This window comes from Pongo abelii, chromosome 12 (assembly GCF_028885655.2).
Source record: "Pongo abelii isolate AG06213 chromosome 12, NHGRI_mPonAbe1-v2.0_pri, whole genome shotgun sequence".
Classification (NCBI taxonomy): Eukaryota; Metazoa; Chordata; class Mammalia; order Primates; family Hominidae; genus Pongo; species Pongo abelii.
Genome location: NC_071997.2, coordinates 22,900,075 through 22,926,134, shown reverse-complemented (window position 1 = coordinate 22,926,134; position 26,060 = coordinate 22,900,075). Strand labels below are relative to the sequence as shown.

Here is a 26,060-nt window from a genome sequence, read left to right as displayed (position 1 = left end):
AGTGGAGCTGGCATTCCTGACCCCAAAGCTCAGCGTTTCCCAGCCACTCCCAGCAGCCAGGCCTTCACCTGCACTGCTGGGCGCAGGTGGGGAAGTGGGGAAACGGGGCTCCATCCCCTGCAGAGGGCAGGCGTGCAGGGAGCGGTGGCTGAACTCCACAGACAGCTACTGTTCAGCTCTTCAGCTGCCGGCTTTGAAGAGTGTGAGGGGCTCTGGGCAAGAGGCCCCCACATTACTCAAGGACCAGATCATCAAGAGCTTTACTTGTCCCACGAAGGAGTCTGGACCTTGTTCACGAAGGAGTCTGGACCTTGTTTACGTGCACAGGAGACCGCTGGAAGGTCCTCAGTGGCGTGCTATGGCCCGACTTCTATTTGAGAAGTTTTTCTCTGGCCACCCGTCTAAGGAAAGGTGTCTGGGTGGGTGGTGCTGGGTGGGTGGTGCGGGTGAGAACAATGGTGGTGTGGTGCTTGGCGGAGGTGAGTGTCCAGAGATGTTCAGGAGGAAGAACTGACAGCTCTGAATGACAGGAGGTGGAAGTGAGAAGGAAGGAGGTACAAGGCCGACTCCTGGGTCTCTAGCCCGGTAGGTGCAGGGCCGTTGATGGAGACAGGGCTTCTGGAGGAGCAGCGGGTCTGGGGAGAGGATGGTGAGCTCCGATTTGCATGGGACATCCAAAGGGCATTGAACGGTGGGCAGTTGGAGACATGGGTCTGGAGCTTGGGATTTCAGCCTAGCTTGCAGAAGGTCACCACAGATATGGAAATGGAACCTATGGGGGTGGCTGTGATCAGGGGGAAGCGCTGAGGAGAACCTGGCACAAGCGTTTCACTAAGCCATAGCTCCCAAAGACTTTCTGAAAAGCCAAGTTACAGCCTGGAAGAAAATATCTGCAAAGGCTATATTTGATAAAAAGACTTGTATCCAGAATATAGAAAGAATGCTTAAAAGTCAGTAGATAAAATCAAACAATTCAATTTTTTAAATGGACAAAATATTTGAACAGACACTTCACCAAATAAGATATACAGACAGAAAATTGGGACATGAAGGCCGGGTGCGGTGGCTCACGCCTGCAATCCCAGCACTTTGGGAGGCCGAGGCAGGCAGATCACAAGGTCAGGAGATCAAGACCATCCTGGCTAACACGGTGAAACCCCATCTCTACTAAAAATACAAAAAATTAGCCGAGCGTAGTGGTGGGCGCCTGTAGTCCTAGCTACTCGGGAGGCTGAGGCAGAAGAGTGGCGGGAACCCGGGAGGTGGAGCTTGCAGTAAGCCGAGATTGTGCCACTGCACTCCAGCCTGGGCGACAGAGCAAGACTCTGTCTCAAAAAAAAAAAAAAAGAAAAAAGTAGGACATGAAAAGATGCTCAACATCATTAATCGTTAAGGATGTGCAAATTGCAAGCACAATGTGACACCATCTCACACCTACTAGAATGGACAAAGAAGACTGATTATACCAAGTATTGCCAAGAATGTGGAGGACCTGGGATTCTTGTACACTGCTGATGGGATTATAAAATAGTATCACTACAATTGAAAATCATTTGGCAGTGTATGAAGAGAGTTAAACATGAGCCTACCATATGACCTAGCCATTTCAATCCTGACTATTGACAGTATTGAATTTTACCTTAGCCCTTTGCTCCTAGAAATAGTGAAGGTTAAGGAATCCTTCCACTCTTTTGTTCCAGAAAACACCCTACTGGGAAGAACCAGTGACTTTCTATATAACCTGGATAAGACTCCCAGATGCTCCCTTGTTTATCTGTGACCAGGCCAGACACAGACCCTCTAAATTCCCATTCTTGGCCTCATAAATGATTAGCTGGACTGCTTGTCCCCACGGATCAATAAGAACAAAAGCCTGTAACCAGACCTTGGTTCAGATTCTCTCCTTTTCCAAGCCCTTGAGCTTTGGCCCACCCACAGCTTGTGCCAACCCACAGCCCTCCTGAGGGTCCCTCCTGAGAACAGTCTGTCTGCAGGGTAAGACCTGCTCGATCGTGACACTCTTGCTCAGTCCACTTTCCCATAACAGTTCTTTCTAGCCAAGTTTACGCCTCCCTATACAAGGTCAGCCCTTTGCCTAACCTCTGAGACACTTGCAGATCATATGGGAAGCCTGCGAGTGGCCGCACTGCAACGTTTCCCTATTGCAATGGTCACCCCCACACCCCCACAACAATCCTTTAGAATAAATTCTCTCCTTATATAATCCAGATTTGTTTTTTTGTTTTATAGTAATTACCTGAGAAATTAAAAAAAATGCTTATGCAATGGCTTATACAGAAATGTTCGCAGCAGCCTTTTTACAAAATCCCCAAACTGGAAACAACTCAATTTTTCATTAACAGGTGAATGTGTAAACACTCTGTGTATAGCCACACTAGGGAATACTACCCAGCAATGAAAAGGGACAAATTGTTGATGCAACATGGATATATATCAAGATAATTATTCAGAGTGAAAAAGAGATTAAAAATGAGTACATACGGAATTATTTCATTTGTATAGAGTATCCTTGGGGGGTACTTTCCAAGACCCCTAGAGGATGCCTGAAACTGTAGATAGTACCAAACCCTACCTCTGCCACGTCTTTTCCTATATATACATGCCAGTGATCAAATTTAATCCAGATGAGGTTAATCTGGTGCTACACGGTTGCTGTCAATCAGAATATGTTTCTCTTCACATCTTCCACCCACAAATCTAATGCCTTTTCCATCCTAACTAAGCGCGTCTCACACACTGTAGCCATAACTTTTGCAGTTTGAGGTGCGACAGCAAAACTGGCACAAATTTCTTTTTCCTTCTTCACAATTTCATGGATAGAAGATTCGTTATTTCTGTAGCTCTTAGCAACCTCATTATGTGATTTTTGTTTTATTTCCTTAAGTCAGGAGTGTTCCCATAAAGGAAGGCTTCTCTTTGGCATATCGGAAATGCCGGCACCACTCCCCTTTTGCTCTGGGGCCATTATTAAGTCAGATGATGGTGCCTTGCACAGAAGCACTGCGGTACCATGACAGTGGATCTAATCACGGAGCCAGCTCATTGGTGACTAAGGGGCAAGGAGGGCAGATGTCATGGAAAAGTTGAACAGAGGAATGATTCCTGTCCCAGGTAGGATGGAGCAGGACAGTGCAGGATTTCATCACACTACACAGAGCAGCACATAATTTAAAACTTATGAATTGCTTATTGCTGCAATTTTCCAGTTAATATTTTTGGGCCATGGATGACCTTGAGTAACTGAAATTTCAGAAAGCAAAACCATGGATAAGAAGGGACTACAGGCTGGGCACGGTGGCTCACGCCTGTAATCCCAGCACTTTGGGAGGCCAAGGCAGGCGGATCACGAGGTCAAGAGATCGAGACCATCCTGGCTAACACGGTGAAACCCCGTCTCTACTAAATATACAAAAAGTTAGCCAAGCGTGGTGGCGGGCACCTGTGGTCCCAGCTACTTGGGAGGCTGAGGCAGGAGAATGGCGTGAACCCAGGAGGTGGAGCTTGCAGTGAGCCGAGATTGCGCCACTGCACTCCAGCCTGGGCGACAGAGCGAGACTCCATCTCAAAAAAAAAAAAAAAGAGAAGGGACTACAGTACACTAGAAATGAAAATGAATGTGTAGTGACAGGAAACAGGCCAGTGGTTGTTTGGGTGTAGACACCTCCTTGGAGAAACTGCTTGTACCTAGGACAAGAGATGGTGGAGAGCTGGACAAATCCAGGGTGGCAAAACAGATCATAAGACTGATGGCATGGAGTCTTTGTGGCTTATAAATTATTAAATTATAAATAAGACTAAGGCCATGCCAGGCAAAAGTCACATACCCCTACACTAAAATAATAAAGATTCTAACTCACCAACTGCCAGATGCTAATTGATGCCCCCAGACTCCAGACTCCATTCCACAAAGCATAACTACAGGTTTGATTGAACAAGTGACTGACTTCAGTGATTTTCTCCTGATAAGACACCACTGACCATGGGCTGGTTCTGGCCAGTTTATAGAGGCTGTGCACTGAGTACCTTTGTGTTCTTTTTTTTTAAGGCAGGTCTGGCTCTGTTGCCCAGGCTGGAGTGCAGTGGCATGATGCTGGCTCACTGCAACCTCTGCCTCCTGGGCTCAAGCCATCCTCCCACCTCGGCCTCCCGAGTAGCTGGGACCACAGGCACACAACACTGCACCTGGCTAATGTTCTTTTACCTTTTGACCTATAGAGCCTAATTTTAGGCATTTAATGTTATGTTTCCACCCCAAAGTGAACATGGGTTGTATGCAACACACAGGATTATTCAGTTGCATGTGTTAGGATCCCCTCATAAGTATTCATAAGGGTCTCATATAACTTACCGAATAGGTATGTATAGTTCCTGTCTTTGGGCATACACCTCAGCCTCTCCGCTTTTTCCTCTGAAGTGTCTGCTTTTGGTTTCTGCTAAAGGCCACGTTTCCCTGCCTGTGGGATGTCCATCCTGCAGGTGGCAACACTTTCTAAGAGATAAAGCTCTCCTGGCTAAATTTCTACATTTTGTGACTTTTTCCATTGACAATGTGGCTGAATAATCAGAGGGGAAATAAAAGCTTTTGACCCCTGCTTTCTCCGTGGCCACCCTTATGATGTGGGTTGGTTTTGCCATGAATTCTTTGTCACTGCCTCAATGCACGCCCAGCCCTACAGGCGGCTTGCTCCTCTCTCTGCCTCTCCCTCGCTCTGGTTGGTAACTCGCATGTTTAACAGAGAAAACAGAAGCCGTCACTTGGGGGGAATGCCCTCCATTTCCTACTCCCATGCCCTCAGACCCTCCACACCTGCACCTGCCATGTGCTAGCCCCACTGATGAGGAGCGTCCCCCTTTCCAGGCCTCAAGTTCTGTGCAGGAGCCCCTGCACCTTGGTTGCCTTACACTGAGAATTACCCCGTATTCCTCTTGAGCAGGGCTCTGCCTCTTCAGCACGTCCTTCCCCCATGCTCACATCTCTCTATCTTAAACAAAACCAAGCAAAACTCTTCTTTGGCCCCACTTCCCTCCAGCTGCCCCTCCCACATTGCTCACCAACCTTCCTTGGAAAGTCTCCCACAGGAGCTTAATTCCCATATGAATCTTCGCTTTGATTTCCTTGTCTCCCATTCATTCCTCATTCATCCTGATCTGACCTTTGGCCCCATCCTTCCACTGAAACAAGTCTTACTTAAGTCCCCAGTGATTTCCATGGTACTAAGACCAAAAGACACTTTTTGTTGTTGTTGTTGTTGAGATGGAGTCTCTCTCTGTCACCCAGGCTGGAGTGCAGTGGCGCGATTTCAGCTCACTGCAACCTCCGCCTCCGGGTTCAAGCGATTCTCCTGCCTCAGCCTCCTAAGTAGCTGGGACTACAGGGGCACCCGCCACCATGCCTGGCTCAAAAGACACTTTTTATCATTACCTCTAAGCACTCTTGGCCTCTCTGGGCCATTTCCCTATGCTTTAAATACTGCCTTCCCGTGGCTTCCCAGCAGAGGTGACTGGTTGCCCTCCAGTATTCTTTCTTTCCCTCTTCCTCAGCAGTAAAACCCCATTTGTTTGCTAAATACATGGCTGCCTAGAATAGAGAGATTCATTTCTCAGTCATGCTTTGAGGCTACGTGAGACCATGAGAGTTAGTCTGGTTAGCAAGATCTAAATAGAAAAGTTAGAGAGTTAAAGGAATTATTTAAAAAGAATCAGGAGGTCCTTACTCTTCACCCTTCTTTCTTTCTGCTGGCTGAAATGTGAATATGATGGCTGGAGCACGAAGGGCCATCTCTGGCCTTGAGGTGACAGGTTACCGGAGCTAGGAGGTGGATCCCTGAGGATTGTTGAGCTGCCAAACCAATGCCAAACAGTGCTCTGTTGGCCTTTTATGCAAGAGAGAAAAAACAAATCTATGGTTTTAAAAGCTACCATTATTCTGGATCCCTGTTACTCGCAGCCAAACATAGTCTCCATTGAAGGTCTTCCGTCATATCACATTGTCTTGAATGTTCCTCCTCTATCTCAGTCATTTTTCAGACTCACTCTCCTCCACCCAACCTATAAATGTTGCTGCCTCTCAAAGCACGGTACTTATGTCTCTTCTCACTCAGTAGGATCCCTCAGGCCACATTTTCACATCAACCACAGGCTTGATGGTTTAGTTGCCACCTATAGAAAGAAGACTCATATGTGTCCATCTCCATAAACTCAACTGTTTATTGGACACTTTCATTTTGATGTCTCAAAGGCACCACAAGCTCAACATGAACTCATGATTTTTCCACATCAAATGTGGTCCTCTTCTGTATCTCAGAGGATGTCATGGCATCCTCTGACCGTCCACCTGGGCAGCCCCCAAGTCAGAATTCAGTCTTTGCCCTTTCCCCACGTCATTCCCATTTGCATCTTCACATCCTGGCAAATTTACCTCCCCATATCATCTGAACCAATAGACTTCCCACCATCCAGGCCAAGATGCTATTTGACTCTGCTGGCTGCACTCCCACTATGGCCTCTGTGATGATTTAAAAACATGTCCTCAAATTATTTGACATGTCTTCCATGTCCATTGCCTTTATTGTGGGCGGAACCTAGCAATTCACTTCTGACAAGTAGAGTATGGGGGAAGGACCCTGCATTCCTTCCACAGCTAGCCTGTCAGCCTGCTTGGCTGCTGCAAAAAGTACCATAGCCTGGGGGGCTTAAACAGCAGCAATTTTTCACCTCAGTTCTGGAGGCCAGGAGTCTGAGATCATAGTGTCGGTGGGCTGGGTTCTTCTGAGGACTCTCTCCTTGGCTTGCAGGTGGCTGTCTCCTGGCTGCCTCTGCACATGGTTGTCCCTCTGTGCACACATGGCACTTGTGTCTCTTTATGTGTCCTAATTTCCTCTCCTTATAAGGATGCCAATCAGGTTGGATTAGTGCCCACCCTAGAGCCCTCATTTTAATTGCATTACCTCTTTAAAGGCCCTATCACCAAATCCAGTCACATTCTGATGTACTGGGGTTAGGACTTCAACATGTGGATGAGGAGGGGGCACAATGCAGTCCATCACAACTAGGTTCTAATCAGTGACCCAGCTGCCTCCCGGCTCTCAGGACAGTGCATCAGTCTAGGTCTGATCAGGAGAGAGAAATCACACAGGGATTGGAACAGACTGAGTTTAATACAAGGAAGTAGCAACTATGACAGGGGATTGGAGCCATGAGGGATAGGCTGGTAAGAAGTAAAGAGAACTCTAAGGACTAAGGAAGGACTAGATATAAGGAGCAGCCAAGTTGGGCGTGGTGTTTTATGTCTGTAATGCCAGCCCTTTGCAGGCCAAGGCAGGAGGATCTCGTGGGCCCAGGAGTTTGAGACCAGCCTGGGTGACATAGTGAGACCCTGTCTGTACAATAAAAAATAAAAAAATTAGCCAGCCATGGTGGTGTGCATCTGTGGTCCCAGCACAGATGCACACTGAGCTGGGAGGATTACTTGAGGCAGGGAGGTTGAGGCTGCAGTGAGCCATGATCACGCCACTGCACTCCAGCCTGGGGGACAGAGGGAGACCCTGTCTCAAAAAAAAAAAAAAAAAAAGCAGCCAAACTCCTAAGATACAAGGAAGCACCCAAGGAAGAAGCTCCCATCCCACAGACCATGAGAGCCAGATCTTGCTGGAGACAGCAGAGAGGATGCTGTAGTTTTATACTGGTGAAACTCGCTGGAATCTTGTGTCTATTGTAGCAACCATATTCCCCTTGGAACCAAATTTTCCCCTGGTCATCAGGACCCATCGCTGCAGCCACTGGATCAACCCTCTTGTTTTGCCTGTTGATTGAGTGGCATAAGGAATCCAATGTGACCAGGAAGCAGTCTTCTCGTCTCCTGGGAGAGGCACTCTCCCTTTGAGTACTAATATCTCCAAGCCAGCAGAGCTCAAAGTGGCCAGGACAAGAAACAAAACTGCTGTGAGTTATTAGATGTACTTGTGAGAGAAGCACTCCCGCTTCTTATAGTCCATAGACGATGCTGGGCAGGGAAGTTGAAACCCTCTAGAATATGTGTCCTGTCAGGGAAAACCTCTGCCTCTTCCACGATGGAGGAGGTCCAGTGTAATCAACCTGACACCAGGTGGCTGGCCAGTTTCCATGGGGAATGGTGCCATAGCAGGGACTTGACATTGGTCTCTGTTGTTGGCTGACTGAGTCTGAGCAGTGGCGTCAGCCAGGTCCACCTTGAGAAGGGGAAATCCACGTAGTTGAGACCATGCATAGACCCCATTCCTGCCACCATACTTTCCGCCATCTCTTACTCCAGACAGCCAAATATACTGCTCAAAGTTCTATCTACTGGGAGGATTTCCTTCACCACTGCCCTTCAGAGTCATCCCTGAGTGGGGCTGCCATGTGCAGCTTGTCACTTTTGAGTGGCATAAGCCGATTGTACAGATCCATTCATAAGTCTTGCTTGAGTTTCTTCTTCCTCAGTAAACTGATCCTAAACAACATGCAGGAAGCCATAGGCAGGGATGGAGGGAGAGGAAGCAATGCAACTGAACTTGCTGTCAAAAGAACCTGAGCCACCTGCTCCTGCAGCTTAGCTATCCCCTCCCTCCTGCCTGAGCTCCAGCTCTTATCTGCCACTACCACTTGATGGCACGTCCAGCTTATGACTAAGTGGGTCAGACAATACAGATTGTTTTAGGAAGCTCAGGCCATGTGGTCGCCTGACGGCCCATGGTTAAGTTTTCAGTCTTTACCAAAGCCCAACAGCAAAGCAAGAGGCTGTTTCTCAAAAGGAGAGTGATTGTCTCCAGGAGACGGTTTAGACTGGCTCCACAATCCTAGCAGTCCAGGTGTGATGGTTCTATTAGTGCCTTCCAGAGGCTCCACAGCTCATGCCTATTGGCCATGAACACTCCAACTATCAATTGACTTCTGCCTCAGCCTCTGTCTAATTGCAATCGGCATGAGAGACCATGCCAAGAATCACCTAGCGGGCCCAGTCAAGCCCTGGCCTTGTGACATATGATAAAGCTCAGTGGCTGTGTGGCAATAGCTAAACAGAATAGCCTCCTCTCTGGTTTCTCTGCATCCACTCGGGTCCTCTCCAATCTGGTGTCCATGTTTCAGTCAGAGTGGGGTTTTAAAACATCAATTTAATTTAATAGTCCTCAGTGGCTCCGTGCTGCCCTCGGGCTGAGGCCAACACCTTTGGGGTGGCTCTGCCCTGTGGGCCTCTCCCATTTCCCCAGCATTTGTGCCCGGGATCTGGCCACAGCCCCTGGCAGTGCTGTCTCCCTCCCACCCCTCACCCCTTTCCCCAGCCCCTTCCTCCTCATCCTGCAGGCTGGGCTCAAAGGCTGCTCCCTGGTGGAGCCCACAGGTCATGGCGCCTGGCCCAAAGCTCTCATCAAACCATGGGCCTCATCTTCCTGATCATGACATCGGGTGTAAATTTATACTTTTCATAGGATTTACTTTATTAACGTCTTGTCTCTGAAAAAGTATAGGCTCTACCAGGGAAGGCTTTGCAGGTATTCTGCTATTTTATCCCCACTCCCTGGCACAGTGCTGGCTGCACAACTTATTTTTTGTTGGTTTTTGTTTCAATGAATGAAGCAATGGGCAGACAGGGGATCGGGTGGGATAGATGGGATAGATGGTTGGCCCTGCCAACCAGTGTCTTGTCGCTTTTTCCACATCTGCAGGGGCAGCGGGAACGAGGCCCTGGAGTGGGCAGGGAACGGGGTGGGGGCATGGTGGGGGTGAAAGGGGGAGACCAGTGATTCCTCTCCTCTGGGGCCCATTTGCTCTGCCCAGAACACACTTCTACTTACTTGGGAAGTTTTCTGCTGGGAAAGTTTGTCAACAAAGCAAGAAACTTGCGGATTTCTAAATCCCGGTTGGCTGTCAGGAAATAACGGATGCCTGGCTCCTTGGGGCCTTATTTTTAGTTTCTGGATGTTTTACTGTATTTGGTAATTTTTCAAAACTGGGAAAAAGTGCCGCCTGGCTTCACGTGCTGTGTTCCTGGGTTGGGACACAGCCAGGAGAGCTCAGGGGAGGAAAGTAGATGGAGGAGGGGCTGGGCTGGGGTGGGTGCCCAGGCTGAGGCCCTCCAGTGCAGGCAGCCTGCCAGCAGAGATATCTCTAAGAGCCTTCGACCCTGGTGTAACCCCACAGCTGGCCTCACGACCCCAAAGGCTCAAGGCCCTGTGCCTGGCCCCTCCCGGGGAGCCCTGCCAGGGCCTCCCTCCCTGTGACCTTCACTTCAGCAGCACTGGCTGAGTCTTGCCTCCCCACTGGCTCACATAAGTGAATAGTCCAGCGATTGGAAGCAGGTGGCTTCAGGTGCAGTTGCAGGGCTGATGCCCTCCCAGGTTTTGCTTCCTCTCTGTCAGGACTTCCCCTGCTGGCTTCTTTCCATGGCTCCTCACAGTGACAAAATGGCAGCAACAGCTCCAGGACTCACACCTTTGCAGCTTCAGAGATGGGGGACGAGGGAGCATCTTTCCCAGCCTTCCCAGCAACGGTCTCCCTGGGCCCTAATGACGATAATCAGGTCATGTACCCGCCCCTCCACCAATCACTATGACCCGAGGGGGGCAATGCACCCAGTGGCTTAGGCCTGGCCTTGCTCTTTTCCCTCGGAGGTGAGGGCTGACTCCAAGGCTTCATGGATGGCGAGTGGAGGAGGGGTCCCCCAGTGAGACTGGGAGCTACTGGCAGTAGAAGAGGGAGGAGTCTGGGGAGGCAGAAGACTGGTGCTTGGTCAGGAGACCTTCCTCCTTGCCCTCATGGTACCCAAGGCCACAAGCAAGAGAGAAGTTCCTGGAGCCTTTTATCTCAGGCAGAGGGATGGGATAGACACAGACCCTTTATCCGCGGAGGGTTTGATTATGTTCAAAGCTGGTCAAGAGCTGAACAGAGGGAGCTCTGTGCACGGGTCAAAGAGCAGGAGCAAAGGCAGGTACGGCTGGGCCTGGTGAGCTCCAGAGAAGCCGGGTTTCCTGCTTGAGGAACAGAGAGAACAGAAAGGTGCACAGGGCTGGCAGGGAGCCCAGTGCTAAGACTGATGGCCCTCGGTGGCCGGGCAGCAGTTGGGGGGAGGCGGGCAGGGGAGGCAATGGTGGTCCACTGAGTGCTGCCACCACCACTTAAAGATGGCTGCACTCTGGCGCTGTGCAGGAGGAGCCTGACTCCCTTCCAGGGCCACACAGGGCCTTCCTGACAGGTCCCCGCCCAGTACACAGCCCCTTCGCCAGGACCTCTCAGCTCTGGCCAAAGGCGAACAAGACCCATATGTTCCCCTTCTAGATCCGTGAGATGTTTGAGTGGCGGGGGTGTGGGTGGGGCGGGGAGAGTTTCTTCCTGGTACCATCTTGACCTCACTCAGGCATGAGGTTACTCCTGGCCATGCTGGCTCTGTTACCGGCCCTCAGGTCCCCTTCCCTGTGAAGCAGGGCCCCACCTCTCCCCCACCCCCAACTCTCTTTCCCAATCTCTGACCCCTGTGAAGCTCACCTTGCAGGGAGCTGGACTCTGCACATTCTCTTGACAATCAGGCGGCTGGGACAAAGTCCAGGCCACCGCAGCTGGCCCACACATGACCAGTGATTTCCTCTCCAGGAATGCCCAGCCTTTGGTAGGCCCCTAACCCAAGGGGCTGGGGCCCAGGTGAAAGGACCAGAGGGCTTGGGGAGGGCCCAGTACCTGCTTTGGGGTGGCAGCAGTGCCTCCAGACTTGGGGGCTTGTCTGGGACACAGAAGGTTGATGAGGGCAATGAACAGATCAAAGAACCACCTTTGGAGGAGGGCAGAACTGGGTCAGAGAGGTCCTCCACAGCAGGTGTCCAAGCCTTACTCACTCTAGACAACTCCGCCTGGAATGTGTCCGCCAGGGAAGTCAGGGCAGGTGATGGGGATCAAAGGCTCCACGGTGATCTGAACACATGGCAGACATGTCCCACACCAAGGAAGGTTCTGCTCGCTCCTGTTCTATTCACAGTTCTAGGGGATGTATGAGCCCTCCATCGCATCCCCACAAGTGCAGTCTCCAGCCTGTGCCCCGAGGTCACTTCCTGCATCGCCCCATCACCATCAGGGCCTGTTCTCACTGCCTTCTGCTGTGCCCACAAGACTTGAATTTCCTGACAGCAGGAACTGCGGCCTCTTCCCTGTGGACTCAAGATGCAGCTGTGCCCGGTGTGTGGAAGGTGTTTAATAAATGGAGAATGGCACCTGCCTTGCCTAGACCTGGGAACACAGCGCTTGGAAGGCGTGGGGAGTGAAGGTCAAAGCCCCACCCAAAGCAGAGACGCAATGATTAGGGCTCAGGGAGGGCGAAGCACTCTGCAGCCTAGGGATCCTGGGAGGTGGCTGTGAACTTGAAGGACAGTGTTGGTGTTCCTGAGGGTTCGGGGCCACGGGGCACAGGTTAGAGACCGCAGAGCCCCCAGAGAGTGCAGAAACGTCTCTACCTCCCTGGGGCAGGCCGTGATCCTGTCAAAGTCCAGGTCTGTGGGCCTCAGTTATCTGCAAGGGTCTACTTCCGTGGGCTCCTGGAAGGCCGCTGTCTCCCGCCTTCCGGACCCGACAGGGGCCTGTGAAGGGTGTGAGTGTGGTTCGTAAGCTGTCTTCGGTCCGGTCCGGAAAGCCTAGCGGGTCACGTGCAGGCTTCTTAGGAGCGCCCCGGGGAATTAGGCCGGGGACACGCGTCGTGCCTGTCCCCAGCACCCAGCTTGGCGCACTCGGTGCGTTCGTTACTTGATACATTCAGTTTTGGGGGCAAACCACGTGGAGAGTGAGGCAGAAATAGGAACGTGTCTTTGGGGCTGTGAAGGAAATGACAAGCTCCTTCCAAGGAGCTTCCTCGGGCCGAAGGACTGAGGAGCTGGAGGCCGCGGTGGGGCCCCGTCGCCCCCTGGCGGTCAGTGGGGGACACAGCACTCGAACGCCTCACTTCTGTCTCCTGTGTAATCTCTCCCGCAGCCGAGAAGCCTGGGACCTTCTAAACACGAGCGGCCAATTCTCTGGAAAGCTGTGCTACAGGGCACAACGGGGAGGGTGTGGGCACGCTGGCCACCGTCTCTAGACCCGCCTTTCCCACCCTACGCTGTCGAGAGGGCCTTTGTTGGGGTGAATGAGACAGGCCAGGCCCACGGGTGCCAGCGCCGGCTCTGAGCCCTCTTCCCTCCCTATTTCCGCGCAGTGAGAGTGGCCTGCTGTGGCCCGATGGCCCGGACTACCACTCCTCAGCCTGCTGGTCCTCACACGGGCCTTGGGGTTACCAGGAAAACTGGGGACCAGCACGGATTTGTTTCCAAGACCTGGAAACTCCTGAAATGTCTGTCCGCTCTCTGATGGCTTATGGGTGTGAGTCACCATTTCGTAAAAAGGGACAGATGCAGGCACACGTCAGTGGCTAGGAAGGAGGGAAGCCCGTGTTTATTAAGAGACGAGTAGATGTGCATGCGGAATCATCACACCAGCCCTAGCAGAGGAGTTTTGTGTTGCCGTTGCTTATTTTACAGATAAGGGAAACCGAGGCTCAGCAAAGTAAACTGACATGCTCAAGACGACACAGAAAGTTCCAGAATGGAAGCATTGCCCTGCGCCCTAGATGCTACAAGGCTTTAGAGACATGGCATGTGTCAAGCAGTCACCTGGGATGTGGACTGGGGACACAGCTCTTCTCTGTCCTCAGGGCAGGGTGAGGGGAGCAAGAGGACTCCCCTGCCTTTGCCCCTTTCCCACTCAGACTTCTGCGTTGATGTCTGGGTGGGAGCCACACAGTGCTGGCTCCCAGAGCGAATTGGACCAGCCCCGACCCTGTCCCAGGGGAAGCCAATCCATGGGCCATTGAGAGGCTTGGCAGGGGAAAGCCATGCCCAGCAGAAAGGGCCATCTTCAGTCCAGTCAACTCCTCTGGGGGCGGTGGGAGTGTGCCCTAATGGAGAGAAGATGCTGCACATGACAGAGAATCGAGGCAGAGGGCAGCCGCGTTTTGCAGAAGCAGTTCTGGGGCAGGGAATGGTTCGCTCCCAAAAGCCAGGCCATGAGATGGTCCAACCCATTGCTGGAGCTGGATGTGGTAGCTGAACATCCTGTGCTCATCTAAGCCTGATTCTGTAATGCAGGCTCTCTCCTTGTGCTTGTTTTACAGATGAGAAAACCGAGGCACAGAGAGACTGTGTGACTTTCCCAAGGTCACACAGCTGGTGAATGGTGAACTGGGGTTTGTGTTGTGGCAGATGGGTGACTATGTCACAAGGGTGCGTGGGTAGCTTCTGTCTGTCCTGTGTGCTTGAGGCTGACGCAAGAAGCATGAAGGGCGTAGACAGCGGTAAATATTGAGGGAATCTAAAGCAATGCAATGTTACTTGCAAAAATAGTAAAAAAAAAAAAAAATCAGTATAATTTCCAAAAATAGCTAATGCAATATTTCTAGAGCCATTGCTCTCCCAGACTTTATCACTTCCTCATCAAGAGATGGAGACTAGTTCTCCTACGCTCAAAACTCAGTGGGACTTCATATGACTCTTGATGACTAGAACCTGGAAGAAGTGATACAGCTTGACTTCTGAGGCTAGGTCATCAAAGGCAATACGGCTGGTGCCTGGTTCTGTCTTAGGACACTTGCCCTTGGAAACCTAGCCGCCACATTGTAGGGAAGCCCAGGCCACATGGAGAGCCCCTATATGTTTCCTGCCAACAACCCCAACTGATGTTCCGGCTTACTGCCAACAGCACCAGCTATCACACATGTGAGTGAGTGAGCCTCACTTCTGCCATACTCTAGTCATCAAGAGAGTCACATGAAGTCCTACTGAGTTTTGAGGGCAGAAAAACTAGTCTCCATCTCTTGATGAGGAAGCGATAAGGTCTGGGAGAGCAGTGAGGCTAGAAATATTGCATTAGCTATTTTTGGAAATTATGCTTTTTTTTTTTTTTTTACTATTTTTGTAAGTAACATTGCATTTCTTTAGATTCCCTCAATATTTACTGCTCTCTACACCCTTCATGCTTCTTGCCTCTTGGAACTTTTAGCTGGGAGATCGCCTTGCTTCCACATGAAGTAAAGCCCTTTTCTCTATTATCTATTGGTGGCAGTCTCCTAAGTTATTTATTTATTTATTTTTTGAGACTATTTATTTTTTGAGTCTATTCCACCCCAGGCTGGAGTGCAGTGGCACCATCTTGGCTCACTGAAACCTCTGTCTCCCAGGCTCAAGCAATTCTCCTGCTTCAGCCTCCCTAGTAGCTGGGATTACAGGCACTCGCCACCATGCCCAGCTAATTTTTTGTATTTTTAGTAGAGATGGGGTTTCACCATGTTGGCCAGGCTGGTCTTGAACTCCCGTCCTCAGGTGATCCACCCACCTCGGCCTCCCGAAGTGCTGGGATTACAGGCGTTAGCCACCATGCCACAATGAAAATATTTTATTTGCCTGGTGTAAAATTCCAGGTTGGTAGTTACTTTTCTCTTGGCAAACTGGACATGCTATTCCCGTCTTTCCGCATCACTATCACTGAGGAGAGCTGGCAGGCAGTCTGTCTCTGGCTGTCTTTGCCATCTCTTTGTCTTTGGTGTTCTGCAATTCACCGTAACATGTTTAGGTGAGTTCCCTTTTATCTTGCTTGCTTAGGACGTGTTTGGATTTCTTCAATCTGAACTGGTGAATTGGGGAACCCTCCTCCTCCCTCCTCCCAGGCTTTCCTTCTTGTCCCTTCCCCGGCATTGTCCTCACAGGGCTTATACTTTTGAAAATAAACACCAGGAGATGTGTTCAGGCAAATATTGCTTTCTTCTGCCCCGTGACCCTCACTCTCCAGCCAAGGGGACACCCAGAATGACTTCCTGGAACTGGGAAAGAAAAATTATCTGGGGGTGAAATACACATGGTGCCTCAAGAAGAAGTCCTCCTGCCCTGTGGGGTCTGTGCAGAGGCTCCAGGACTGGCACTTCCCATGAAGGCCCCGAAGGCCCACTGCGTGCATCTCGGCCTCACTCGGCCTCAGTGAGGTCACACTGCAAGCCTGAGAATTTGAGCGGCATTCTCTGCCCCCAGAGCCAGCTGTCAAACATTTACCAGCACAGCACCGGGCAGGATCCACGGCTAATGGCAGCAGGGGTGGGAAAAGCTGAGCTGAAGTTCAGAGCTAGGATAAAGCCAACAGGAATCCCTCTCCTTTGTCAAGTTTATTTTATTAAAATATACAGGACTGAATATTAGTGGATGCTGAGAACAGGAACCACCCTCCCAGGCCGTGGCCAAGGGAGACGCTTCTGCCATGCAGACATGCGGCCGGTCTGTGTCCCAGCATGGGAGGCAGACCCCTCCTGGTTGGGCTGTGCAGCCAGTCTGGCCCCAAGGCCAAGGCCGGCAGGGGTATGGTGGTGATGCTCTCCTGAGGCCTTGGCCTTAGAGGCAGAGTGACACCAGCTGGGAGGGCTGGGCAGGGGGTGAGGGGAGGGAGGAGATCCCTGAGCCAGGGAAAGCTGATGCCCTCCTGGAGGCAGAGGCCCCCAGTCAGCCTGGAGCCTGGAGCCGGGTGTCCATGCAGCTCCGCGGGGGAGGCCAGGCTGTGTGTGAATGCCGAGGGGCCCCCACGGCCTCTGCCATACCGCCTTTCCTCTGAGGGCTCTGCTCACCCTGGGACTAGCCTCCTGGGGCACTCGGGGACTCCCCGGGCCAGCCCTGAGTGGAGCTGGGCTGGCTGTGATGGAATGTATTATGTGGGAATGTTCCTGGAGGGGCCATGCGGCCTGGGACCGGCTTCCTTCTGGGTGAGGCCCCAAGCAGTCGGGAGAAGCATCTCTCTCCTCCTGGGGGTTTCTGCTGACTACCCAGCCACAGCCCCCTCAGCCCTCACCACTGGCTCCAGCTTTGGGCTGGCATTCTCCATCCCCAGATGGAGGGGACAGTCAAGCAGAGTCCCCAGGATTTGTGCTTTTGAATGTTGGTCAGCCGGGCTGGGCTTTGGGGCCCCACTGATCTCAGGCACAGAGCAGACCCCCAAGGCCTCTTCCCCAGGGCCACCGTATTGGGGCTACTGGGCCCAAGCCTCAGCCAGCAGGAGGGCCTGGCCTCTGAGAAGCAGTGTGCTGGGCTCCCACCGGGGCTGCGCCTGAGCTGCTAAGGAATGCTTGTGCTTTTTGTGCAAGGCAGAGGGATGGCAACACTGCTTCAGGAGAAGGGGCTCAGCCAAGCTGCTGGGCCGTGGGAGGGGCACTGCAGGAAGAGGAGGGACACTCCCGTTCCCAGGCCCCTCTGAGCTCTGCCCCGGGCTCCCTGGCTGCCAGTCTCTGAACCACGTGCCTCCTCCTGGGACCTAAGAGGACCTTGGAGGGAACAGTCTGTGCTGGAGGGTGTGTACAGCCCCACCCACCGCATTCCCACTGAACCAGGACTGGGGCAAGGAGAGGCTCATCCCACCCTGTGGAGCTGGCAGAGTGCCCTCAGATTCTCCACCACGACCCAATCCCCAAGCTTGAAATCCCCCACCTTCCTGCCGCGGAGGGAGAATGGGGCCTAGCGGCCCCTCACCACCCAGGCTTGCCCCACAGTGGGTGGCCTGGTACCCAGCTCTTCCAGGTCAGTGGAGTGGCAGGGGGTCCTGGGACCCCCAGGGAACCATTTCCAGAAAGCTGCAGGCTTGGCCTCCATCACCCCCTCTCCCCCCTGGCCCCCAGCTGGTCCCTCTGGGCTCCTGAGGTGAGGGGCTTTCTAGAAGCATAGGTAGTGGGCAGAGAGTGGCTGTGGGGAGGAGACCAGGGGAGCCTGGAGCCGGCCCACTGTGTGGCAAGAAAGCAGAATGGAGAACGGGACGAGGTGGGCTCACACCGGAGATTGGACCCTCCCCTGCAGGGGCACTCGAGCCCCTTCTTGGTGACATCCAGCGGCTGGTGTCCTGCAGACCTGCTCTGTCAGCCACTCACCCAGAGGCAGCCTCTCCTCGCTGGCCTGGGAAGGGCTGGCTGGGGCTCCTGGACTCAGCTCCCAGCCAGACTCAGTCCCTCCCTGACCTCTGTCCCTTCTGCCAGTGCAGATGAATGGGTGTGTGTGTGTGTGTGTGTGTGTGTGTGTGTGTGTGTGTGTGTGTGTGTGTGTGTGTGTGTGTGTGTGTGTGTGTGTGTGTGTGTGTGTGTGTGTGTGTGTGTGTGTGTGTGTGTGTGTGTGTGTGTGTGTGTGTGTGTGTGTGTAGCAATCTGTTCACTTTTTGCAAATCTATTTTTAAAAGTTTCTTGGAGGCTGCTCCTGGCAGGATGGAGGTTTCTTGGGGGTGGAGGTGGCCGTGGCCATGCACTCCTTCGGACGTGTCCTAGATGACATTCTCAAACAGCTGCATGGAGCTCATGATGTTCTCGTCCTGCGTGGAGACAGGAAGGGAGGCCGCTCAGGTGCTGGGTGGGCTCCAAATCCTGCCCCCTTGAGCAGATTCCCGCCAGGGACTCGGAGCCTGTGGCGACTGCCTGTCTGTCTGTCTTATTGGGTGCAGGGGAGATGGGGGACAGTGAGGTGGAGTAGCTGGTCCGAGGTCCCTGGCTGGTGAGGCATAGCCTGTCTTCAACCCCACTCCTGACTGCAAGCCCATCTGGGATGAGCTGATGAAGGGGATCCCGGCTGGCCTCCAGCGGAGGTGGGCGCTAACCAGGACTGCTCTGGGAGTGGGGCAGTAGAGGCGCTGGAGGCCCAGCGTCCTGCCCCCCGAGGTGCTCTCTGGAAGGGCCAGCAGCAACACTGCGGAGGTTCTGGTGCCCCCCCACAGTGACCCTCTCCCTCTGGCTGACCCCATGTCTGCCCCTAACTTGAGGCTCTCCAGGGGCGGGGCTGAGGGAGGGTGTGGGGGTAGTAGGGGGATGCTGTGGGCTGCAGGGGTGGGTGAGGAGGAGGAGACTCAGACAAGAGGGCAAGTGGAGCTTGGGGTTGTCCAGGAGGTGGCGAAGGGTCAAGGACAGCTGCCACGTCCTGGGCTGGCAGGGGTGGGACTGGGGTGAGGGAAGGGGCGGACGCTGCCAACCACCCACCTCTGTGCAGAGCCTGCAGAGAACTGTGGCCCAGCCTCCCGTGCCACCTACCTTCTGACAGGTCTCCAGGAACTCTTCAATGGTCACCACCCCGTCCTGGTTCCGGTCCATTTTCTGCAACCCAAGCCATGCCCAAGGTGAGTCTGTGCCCCAGCAGAGACAGCCCTGCCCCTGGCCTGAGGACACAGAAGTCATGGGTGGATGGATGGGCGGGTGGGCTCCCTCCACTCTGACTTGTCCGCTGTGACTACTCTGGATCCAGGCCACATAATCCACCCTTAGTAGCCACCTCCCAACCAACTGCTGAGGCTCCAAGCATCTCCCCACTGCTCCCCTAGGCCAATTCCCTGAGCCCTCCTGGGCTTGGGTTTCCCAGAATTTGTCCCCATGCTCATCTGACTGCCTCACCTCCCTGAGAGGCAGCCAGGGCAGAGGGAGCAACTGAATCACAGGATGGCCCGTGTCTAGTGGCCCCAGCAAGTAGGAGGCAAAGCCTGCAGCCCCTGCAGCCCCCATGCATACAGGTGAAGGCCCCCAACCCGCTCCTCTCCCAGAGCGTCTTCCTGGAGGAGCCACACAGCTCTCAGGAGGCATGGAGCTCTGGCCCAGGGTCAGCTGTCTCAGGATCCCCAGCCCTGGCCCCCAGATGAGGTCCACAGGGCAGAGCAGTTGTGTAGTTCACTTCTCAGGGGTTCTAACAACCAGCCAGATTGGAGGGGCAAGTTTAACCTCCTCATGGGGAGTGGGGAGGCTCAGAGAGGCAAGCCACTTGCCCAGGGTGGCCCCAAAAGCGAGAGCCCCTTCCTCTGCCAGGCTCCCCTCCCTAGGCAAGGCTGGTGCTCGCTCACCTGGAAGAACCTCTCCACGTGCTCCGCCGGCGCGTCCTCCCGCAGGATGGGGTAGGTGTGACGGCCCATCATGTCATAGATGGACTTCATGATGGCCAGCATCTCCTGGAGGGGGAGGCTGGCATGAGCCTGCTGCAAGCCCGGGGTGGCTGGAAGGGCTCAAAGGGAGTGGGCGGCATCCAAGGGTGCAGGGCACCTCCAAGGCAGTGAGTGCAAGGGGCCAGACGAGCTGGAGAGAGAAGCCTGTCCGCTTCCAGGGCACCCAGAGTGAGCTTCTGACTCTAGGGGAAGCTCATCTTCCAGAGAAGTGAGAGGTGGATTGCTATGTGCTTATCTCCAAAATGTGACGCTGCAGCAGAAAAAGTGCTTGGACCAAACAAAACCTGCCTGTGGGCCCATGTGGGAGGGCTCCCCTCTCCACCCATGCCTTAAGGGACTGCACTGCCCCCTTCACTTGATGGGGGCCAAGGCCAGGACCTCTGGCTTCTCCACTTAAGTCTCCCCGAGGCCTTTTGTGTAAGACAGTATGACCGAGAACACTTGCTGAGGTGGACCGAGATGTGTGGTACAGGGTACCTGAGCCCACACTCCACACCGGGGTATCCAGGACCGAGCCCAGGAGAGGAGAGCCCACTGGCTGCTGTCCCCGGGGCCAGTCTCTGGATGGAGAGCGGGAGAAGACAGGTGGGCAGCAGGAGCAGGGAGAGGAAGAGCAGCGGGGGGTGGAGCAGCAGGAGGGGAGGAGGGGACAATCCCTGCCCCCAGCCCCCCACTACCTCTTTGGTGATGTAGCCATCCTTGTTAATGTCGTAGAGATTAAAGGCCCACTTGAGCTTCTCGTGGACTGTGCCCCGCAGCAGGATGGAGAGGCCAACCACAAAGTCCTATGGGGAAAAGAGAGTGCGGGGCGTGACATCCAATCAATGCCCAGGTTCTAGTTCCAGTTGCTGTGTGGCTTCCACTGAAATTCATGCCTCCAACAGGCACAGAGCCTCCCTAAGAGACTGACGGCATCCATTCAGGTCGGCACAGGGTGAGTGTGTGCCCGTGTGTGAGCGCATGCACGGGTGTGCAGCTGTGTGTCAACTTGTGTGAGGGTGTGCACCCGTGTGAGGGTGTGCATCTGTATGTGTGAACCTGTGAGGGTGTGCACCTGTGTGAGTGCACGAGCATGTGTCTGCATGTGTGGCATGGTAGCTGATACTGATGCCAGATAAAGATATTCAAATATATATGGTGTCCCAGACCCATTTAATGCAGTGCTACTGCTGGAGACGCCTGGGGGTGCTCTTTTAATAAAGGAGGTGCTCTATGTTTATTCTGCCAAGCATCTGCATGGCAAAGGTGCTTGAAAACTTCCAGATTAAATAGCTAGAGGAATGAAGCTCAGCTTTTTGTTTGTTGTTGTTTTTAGAGACAGAGTCTCAGACTGTCACCAGTCGCCATCATGGCTCACTGCAGTCCCAAATTCCCAGGCTCAAGCGATCCTCCACCTCAGCCTCCTGAGTAGCTGGGACCACTCGGAGTAATCCATGCCTGGCTAATTTATTTTATACTTATAGAGATGGGGTCTCGCTATGTTGTCCAGGCTGGTCTCCAACTCCCGGCCCCAGGTAATTCTCCTGCCTTGGCCTTCGAAAGTGCTGGGATTACAGGTGTAATCCCACGGCCACCTCGTCCAACCCTGCTGCTCAGCTCTTGAGTCACGACATGCTGTGTGTGGCCATCGCCTTTGGCATGGGACACTTTACTACCAATATGACAGAATATGGCTGTTTAAATGGTTTCCATGTGACAACTTCAACTGTTTTGTTACAGCAGTTGGTAGAAAGCAAGCTTTCCCCCTACCTCTTGGAAGGTTTAAAGGTGAAACCCTCCCTGCACCCTGGGATCCTCCCAGGCTACTCTGAAAGAAAGGGGTGAGAAAAGGGCTGTACCAGCCAAGTGGGACGGAGGACGGTCAGAGTGCAAGGGACAGGGCCATGCACCAAGGCCCCGAGGCCCCTCAAGTGTTAGATTTTCGGGATTGGAGAAAGTCTGTACCATGAGAGAGAGAGACAGAGACAGAGGAAAGCGATTTGGAAGAACAAAAATTATCCCAGGAGAAAAAAATTTGACAACAACTATTAGGTTCAGAGATTAGAAATCTTCCATCACTAAAATAAGAATAGGATGTCACAAAAAAGGGGTAACTGGAAAAAAGAAAGAGCTCTTGGAAATTAAAAATAAGAAAGCAAAATGACAGACTTCAAAAGAAAGGTTGGGAGAGCAAATGGAATCTTCCATGAAGTGGAATGAGAAGGCCAACAGCTGGAATATAGGGGAGAAAAGAGGATAATGAGAGGTGCACTCCAGAGGGGCCAATGCTGGGACACAGGCAGTTCGGGAAGAACGGGAGAAAATGGAGGAAAGTGGGTAGGAGCAATCAGGAAAGACGATTTCCCAGAATGGAAGCAGAGATTTCCAGTGTCCACCAAGGCTTGGCACAATGCATGAAAACAGCCTGCAGTTTAGCTGCAGGCATAGATCATGGTGAAATTTCAGCAAATTGGGTGCAAACAGAGGATCCTATAAACTTTCAGAGAGAAAAGCAAAGCCAAACAGAAAAAGCAAAATCGGGTCCCATTCACGGGTCAGTGTCAGCAGGGGCACCTGCTCTGCAGCAGCGCCTGAGGCAGGAGGCCCAGGGAACGATGCGACCCCCAACTTTGAAGGAGAACAGCTCCCTCTGGGGGTGCTGGTCCCTACAATGGATCAAGCAAGAGTAAGAACAGAATAAAGACATTCCCAGGTGCTCAAAGGCTCCAAAGTTACAGCTCACATCCTCTTTTATAGGAAGCAGCTGGGCGGTAAGCCCCTGAACACACAGAGAGTAAAGCAAGAGAAAGGAAGATCAGGGATCCCAGAACTAGAAGGCCCAGCCCAGCAGAGAGGGGAGGAAGCCCCAGAGAGCACCAGGCCCCAGCGAGGATAGAGTCGTGGGAGGCTGGTGGCGGGGGGCCTCCTCTGGCAGATGCCGGGCAGCAGGTTCAGATGACTGGAGAAGGGCCTGGGCTTGCATGAATAATGAGGTCACAGAACACCAGACAAACGAATCATCAGGACCAATGTTAACCGTAGGCAAAGGAAAGGAAAAGATCATTGCAATGGACAACAAGCCTCAGCGAGGGGTCCAGTTCACAAATCAGAGTAAACCAAGGCCTTATCCAACCTGAAGCCTAGAGTCTGTTGGAAAGCTGGGCTCACTGCAGTCCCAAACTCCTGGGCTCAATCGATCCTCCCACCTCAGCCTCCTGGGGGATGGGTGGGGGGCTGGGGGGATGGGAACATTGTGTGTCTGAGGGAGTCCCAAATTCTCACTAGTGGCAGGGGGTAGAAAAGTGGAAGCAAGCTGCTGGGGGACATGGAAACAAGCACAGGCGACTGGCTACAGCAGACAAGGTGGTGGTCACCTGCTGGTTTTCCAACGTGCACCCTGTGAATGTGTTGGACTCCAGTCGTGTGTGTGTAACTGAAGACAATGACTATATATATATATTTTTTTCTTTTTTTTGAGATTGAGTCCCACTCTGTCACCCAGGCTGGAGTACAGTGGTGCAATCTCTGCTCACTGCAACCTCTGACTTCTGGGTTCAAGCGATTCTCTTGCCTCAGCCTCCCAATCAGCTGGGATTACAGGCACCCGCCACCATGCCCAGCTAATTTTTTTTTTTGTATTTTTAGTAGAGACGGGGTTTCGCTATGTTGGCCAGGCTTGTCTCAAACTCCCGACCTCAGGTGATCTGCCCGCCTTGGCCTCTCAAGGTGCTGGGATTGCAGGCGTGAGCCACTGAGCCCGGCCAGTGAAAATATTTTAAAGAAGAAACACCCAGGTGTGGTGGCTAACACCTGCAATTCCAGCACTTTGGGAGGCTGAGACAGGAGAATTGCTTGAGGCCAGGATTTCAAGACTAGCCTGGGCAACATAGTGAGACCTTGCGTCTACAACAATTAAAATAAAAAAATTAGCTGGGCATGGTGGCATGCACCTGCAGTCCCAGCTACTCGGGAGGCTGGGGTGGGAGGATCACTTGAGGCCAGGAGGTCGAGGCTGCAATGAGCTATGGTGGTGCCACTGCACTCCAGCCTGTCTAAAAATAAAACAAAAAAATTAAAAATTAAAAAACAAGGAGAAACATTGTTATATTTCTACTATGCCCAAGTTTAGGGAATAATAATCACTGAAGCTTGGGCATGGTTTACACAGTAGTGAAGATTCTAAGTTATCCCTGAAGCCCTGGGTCAGACAGGCCTTCCTAGTGGGCAGCAAAGACGTGGAGCACACCGTTCTGGGGACCCTGGGCAGGCACCGCTGTCCTCTACCTTGTCTTCAGCTGACATGGGCCCCTCAGGTGGTCTGTCTGTCTGCTGCGGAGAAGCCCTCATGTTCAGCCACAGAGCCTGCTGCTAGCAGCTGAGGAATGTCCCTATGCAGTGTCCCTTAGCCTCTCTCTGTGTGTTGGCTACAGTAGTGACAGTACTAGGAGATGGTGGGAATGTCCCCTGTTAGGCCACTGGCTAGTCTCCATTCATAAAGGTAATACACAGATGACCCCAAGTCCTGCCAGCCCATGTCTGACCGCACGCTGCTTCTAAATTCCTTGCCCATACACACTGCGACCATGGCAAGTTTTAACTCCATGCTCTGAATGCCAAAGTGTAGGAACCCTGTCACATACACAGCCTCTGTTCTACGGCTGTCCCCATGGCAGGGGCTAGGCAGGGTGAGGGCTCTGGCGACACAGCACACTTCCAGGTGAAGGTGCACAAGAGTGCACAGGAGGGTGTCCCAGCAGAGCCCGGAGCAGGTGCTCAGCAAGGGGCTGGGAGTCACATGTGGTTGCTGGGCTTGCAGGCCTGCCGTCACACGGCCCTGGATGCCGCTTGGCCACTGGCACATGGAGCAGTTTACTGTCGGGGGTAACAGAGAAGCGGCCACACCTCCAGATGCCCACCTGGCTGCCACTTCCAAGCTGGGCCTGACTTGATCCTGGGCACCGAAGAGACCCCAACAGTCTACAGAATCGTTTTGGAAGCTTTGCATGTCTCTGGCAAGCCAGATGAGTTGCACGAGAAAGGCCCTGGTGACCAGAGCGTTCAGCAAATCTGTGTGTGGCGCTGCTCACCTGGGGCTCCCTGCTGCTGGCAAATCCCAGAAGGTCCGTGGGGATGGGAGCAGGAGCCACTCCGAGGTGGGGTGTGGGGATGGCATCGCCCACTCGGCTCTGCTGAGGTCTGTGTGTTTTCCGATTTGGTCTTTTTGGTTATGCTTTTTGGTGAGCGGAGGGAGGGTATTATCTATTACCATATCAGTAAACTCTAACTAATATGCATCTTGTCTCTAAGAATATACAGAAAGGGACAGGATCATTGCAGACAGTGTCACGCAGGCTTGCCTTGCATTACAGGCGCACGTAGGAGGCTCTGAGGCCTGGCAGTGAGGATGGCCGGTGTTCTCCAGACTAGATTTGGTGCCTCCGTCCCTGGCAGGATCCTTTGTTACCACTGGGATCCCAGCCTGTGGGGCTCCCAGGATGGGGCCATAGGGACTTGCGCCCTCCTCCTTCCCAGAGCAGAACACTTTGAAATCGAGAAGTTCCTCAAGGTAAATGTAACTGCGTGAAGCCAGAGGACTTCGTTTCACGTGCAGAGAAGCTGCAGAAGGCCCGGGAAGATGCCAGGGATGAGTGATCTTCTGAGAAGGTGCCCAGCAGAGGGGCCACAGTGGAGCCACTGACAGACCCAGCCCAGAGGGCTGCCACCTGCTTCCTTAAAGGGCCACAAGGCTGTCCCTCAGGACAGTGAGGGAGATGGCCACAGGAGGTGAGGGGCGACTGTGACCCTCCTGAGCACTGCCATGCGCAGGGGCTCTGCCGAGCCTCTCAGTCATCTCATTCCTGAACAAGAAAAACCACTCGCACCCCGCCTGCTCCCTTACACCGTTTCCTAAAGACACTTTACTGCCTGAAGTCTCAGGTGCCTCTTAAAGGGCACCCCAGGAGGGAGGGGCAGGGAAAGGACCTTGAGTCCTCCCTGAGGCTCCTCCGTGCTAACCGGGTGTTTTCTGTGTGCTGTGGGGTTGGTATTTCAAATCTGAAAACAAGATGTGAAAACACGGTCTGCGTCTATGTGCAGAGCCCTCACAG

At 53.0% G+C, this 26,060-nt stretch overlaps 1 protein-coding gene across 2 annotated transcripts in view; it reads right to left on the bottom strand.

Moving 5' to 3' along the window:
• Window positions 1–16,186: 16,186 nt before the first annotated feature.
• KCNIP3 (potassium voltage-gated channel interacting protein 3) overlaps window positions 16,187–26,060 on the bottom strand; it is an 89,465-nt gene continuing 79,591 nt past the window's right edge. Inside the window, exons 5-8 of one of the 2 annotated variants that reach the window (XM_024242695.3) lie at window positions 20,652–20,759; window positions 19,876–19,980; window positions 19,079–19,141; window positions 16,187–18,369 (exon numbers count right to left, since the gene is read on the bottom strand). In XM_024242695.3, the coding sequence (XP_024098463.2) occupies window positions 18,322–18,369; window positions 19,079–19,141; window positions 19,876–19,980; window positions 20,652–20,759 (324 nt within the window). In that variant the 3' untranslated portion in view covers window positions 16,187–18,321. The remainder of the gene's footprint in view (window positions 18,370–19,078; window positions 19,142–19,875; window positions 19,981–20,651; window positions 20,760–26,060) is intronic. The other variant, XM_054547807.2, reaches the window with a different exon arrangement.